Source organism: Aplysia californica, unplaced genomic scaffold, assembly GCF_000002075.1.
Source record: "Aplysia californica isolate F4 #8 unplaced genomic scaffold, AplCal3.0 scaffold00139, whole genome shotgun sequence".
Taxonomy (NCBI): Eukaryota; Metazoa; Mollusca; class Gastropoda; order Aplysiida; family Aplysiidae; genus Aplysia; species Aplysia californica.
This window is the reverse complement of record NW_004797409.1, coordinates 20,494-24,085: the sequence shown is the minus strand read 5'-3', so window position 1 is coordinate 24,085 and position 3,592 is coordinate 20,494. Positions and strand designations below refer to the sequence as shown.

Genomic DNA, 3,592 nt, shown 5'->3' with positions numbered 1-3,592 from the left:
CCCCCACCCCCTCAGGTACTCAACCTCTTCATTCTGGAAGAGATACTACACAACACAGCGCTCACACTCTCATCGATTGTAACTGGATTATAAATATATTTACACACACACACACACACCCCCACTCCCCGTTTACCACTAAACAACATACCTCTCTAAACTGTCTCACTGACTGTAACTCATTGTAAATGTTTACCCCCCCACCCCCCACCAAGCAGGAATTGAACTCACTTCTTCCGAGTGCTGCATTGAAGAGCTTAACCATTCCACTACTGACACCAGCACAAAATGGACACAACACATCCTTACTGCTGACGATTCCATCTCCACACTCAGGACGAGACTATGGACCACATATTCCTGAAATGTCCCAGCCCGTTATATTTGGTTCCAGACTAGACAAGTACTGACTTAGACCTAGCAAACAGATACCATTTAGTATGAGTTTTACGGTACTTGCAAAACAATTAGGCTATATAATTGCCAAAGATTAGAGGTGTTACAGGAGAGTAACAAACATAAAAGAAGAAGGAGGAGAGATAAGGGCGATAGATGTTTGATATGAAAGAAGGAGCAAACCACACCAGAGCATCCACCAACCACCCACAAAACAGATGCCAAGCTAGAACAACTTCTCATCAAGACAACAACAAAAAACAAACAAAAACAAACAAGCATAACAATAACAAAACTCTCTGTACCTATAGTGCAGTTCTCTCCCTGGAAGCCCTCGACACAGCCATCCACACACTTTCCAGTCTCCGCATCACAGTTGTTGTACAGGCATTTGTCGCTGCATTTTGACTGGCATCTCAGTCCGAAAAGCCCACGTTCGCACTCTGAGTCAAAAGAATCGATCAATGGTAAATTATATAAGACAGAAAGAGGGAAGGGGCGGGGGAATTTTATAAGAACAAAGTTTACATATAATTTTAGAAAAGGAGCACATTCGGGGGGGGGGGCTCTCTCTCATGGTCTTGAGGTCCGGTGTTTGCCTCTCATTTGTTAAGGAAAAAAAAAAGTCTGATGACTGGCATTTTTCTAGCACAGTAATAATAAACGTAATCCGAGCTAAAAATCAAACAGACAAGAATTCGAAATTGAGGCATATTCTAAAGACAGAATGAGCACTTTAACTCTTAAACTTCGGCAAGCCGCTCCCAGTTGCTTGCGGTCAGAACCCCTGTACCCGTGAGCCGCTGACATCGGCTTGAGCACATTCCTTGACAATGACTTCGACATCAAATTACTCTTCGGCAATTGGCGAAAACAGGTCTCTATTATTATCCCGAGTTCATTCATCAGATAAAGAACTATCAAAATAGGTTCACATGTTTTGACTTGATGACCAATTTAGTGACATTTTAGACATATTTAGATTTAGTTCCAAAGAAGGGGCCAGGCATAGTGGGTTAATAACCCCCCCTCCAACGGAGCTGAAGAGTTAACTCTGTACTGTCCAACCTGCCCTAACCACCCTTTTCTCTGCCTCCATGACGCAACCACACATTTTAAGGCAAAACACCATTCATTTTCATGGGGCACAGCTGTTTTTTGCTTTAGTTAATAGTTAGACGGCAACAAAAAGGTCATAAAGCAAAAAGGTGCCGGTTTTATTCACAGCAGTTTCGAGAAAATCAGGTTTTTTGTCAGCGTTACCATTCAAAAATAGCGTTCTTCCAAAATTTGAATTCTAATTTATTTTAAAAGCTAGCCAAAGTTTCACTTTGATTCTTTCCACATAAGTAGGTTAACTGATCGGGCTTTCGATTTAGCAAATAAAAAAGAGTTGGCGCCAAAATGAGAAAAGGCATTTTGTCAGCTTACAGCAGAATAGAATGCCAAGAAGCACTCTACACCTGTTCTGAGTGATCTTCTCCACCACCAGCCAGCTGTCCCAGATATCTGAGAACAGCTTCTAAATCTCGCTCCCATGTGGATCCTGGCCTTTCTCTCTTTGTCTTCCCCAGGACGTTAATCATGTATCCGCCAATTTAGGCCAAATACTTTTTCCCTTAAAAAATGTAATTTCTTTCTTACTTTCTTATTATCTTCGAAAAGGTGCTCAAAGTTTTGTGTAGGGTGTTCTTATAACTAACCACAGTATCATCAATTGTAATTACTGGTGTGAATAACACAATCTGAGGAAAATGAAGTGTCTGACCTAAATTAGGCAGATATAATATGACTAGAGTCGAACACTGACGATACACATCAGCCTGAATCAAGAACTCACTCTTGTTGCAGCGTAGGCCGTACCATCCCGGCGCACAACCAGTCGGGCAGTGGCCGTTGATGTCACAGTCCTCCAGGTCAGAGCAGTGGCACTGTTCCTTGCATCCCTCCCCGTACAGGTGAGGCGGGCCTGGAGAGGAGACAACACAAACACACAGAATGGGACTCCCGTCCTGTAGTATTTTTACTGCTCACTCAGAAAAAAAGATTTGCTTTGCTTGTTTGCTCATACCTGTGTGCGCCTAGAAAAAGGTACCAAAAGTCGCCCCAGATCGTTTTGAGCTCCAGGCTGATAATGACAAAATTACTTTTTTGAACAAAATGTGTTTCCATTAAAAAATGATAGATCCACCTTTCTTTTTACAATGTGCTCAAAGGGTTTTCATTTATTTGAAGTCTAAATATTTAATTTTGAATTATTTTGAGGGTAGGGTGTAACAAAAACAAATAATGAAAACTGCTTTTTAAAGGTGTTAAAATCTATTCTTGAAGCATGTTTTCTCTTCCCTACTATGTTTTAACATTGAATTCCATTCATGATATAGATGTCAACTGAATTCCAAATTGGAAAAGAATTTTCCATGAATAAATACATTTAAAAAATAGTTTTTTAAAAAGTTTGTATGTGTTCTCGCGTTTTTAAACTTAGAGCTCATTTTCTCAAAATTGTATTTTTATACCCTACCTTGCAAAATGTGCAATATCTCAAAAACTACTTGAGATATCTAAAAAAATTCAAAGACCCCTCTGTTGAGCATTGAATTTCCTATAAGGTACAACCCTTAACTCTAAATGGTCACAATCTGACTTTCGGTACCATTCTTTAGACACACACACGTTTGATTGAAATGGAAACATATTTAGCTTACATTCAGTGAGAGTTTTACGGCACTTACGATACAATTCGGCTCATGCTGCCCTTACAGTTGGTGCCTCTCTTGTCTTATATGTGCTGAAGGTTAGAGGTATTACTACAGAGTAAAATTTTGTTTGAAAAGGAGGAGAGATAAGGACAATAGATGTTTAATAGGAAAGAAGGAGCAGACCACACCAGAGCACCCACCTACCACCCACAAACATTTTTACCATAGCCCTTTCAGAGCTGCGAGAGGCTCGACAGCCGAAAGCTGGGGTGTACAACCTTTTTCAATTTGATTCTTCAAGTTAAAAGAGATGCACACTGGCAGAATCTCAGCATGGAAAATGCAAAGCAGACAAACAGGAACAACAGAGGGATCAAAGATAGTACATAACAAGATGGGCCACTTCTCTCTTTGAGCCAATTAAAAAAGTGTCCTCAAAATTTGGTGGCGCCCTCTTCACAAAAGCGCACTTTGCGAACAGAGTTACCCTACTT

The 3,592-nt window shown here is 40.5% G+C and overlaps 1 protein-coding gene across 1 annotated transcript in view; it reads right to left on the bottom strand.

Annotated features, from left to right (window-relative positions):
- The window catches only part of LOC101847649 (receptor-type tyrosine-protein phosphatase T), a gene marked incomplete at its 5' end in the record, with an annotated part of 39,877 nt that overhangs the window by 33,981 nt on the left and 2,304 nt on the right, over positions 1–3,592 (bottom strand). Inside the window, 2 exon segments of the mRNA XM_013081636.1 lie at positions 702–839; positions 2,237–2,365. Coding sequence (XP_012937090.1) covers positions 702–839; positions 2,237–2,365 — 267 coding nt within the window.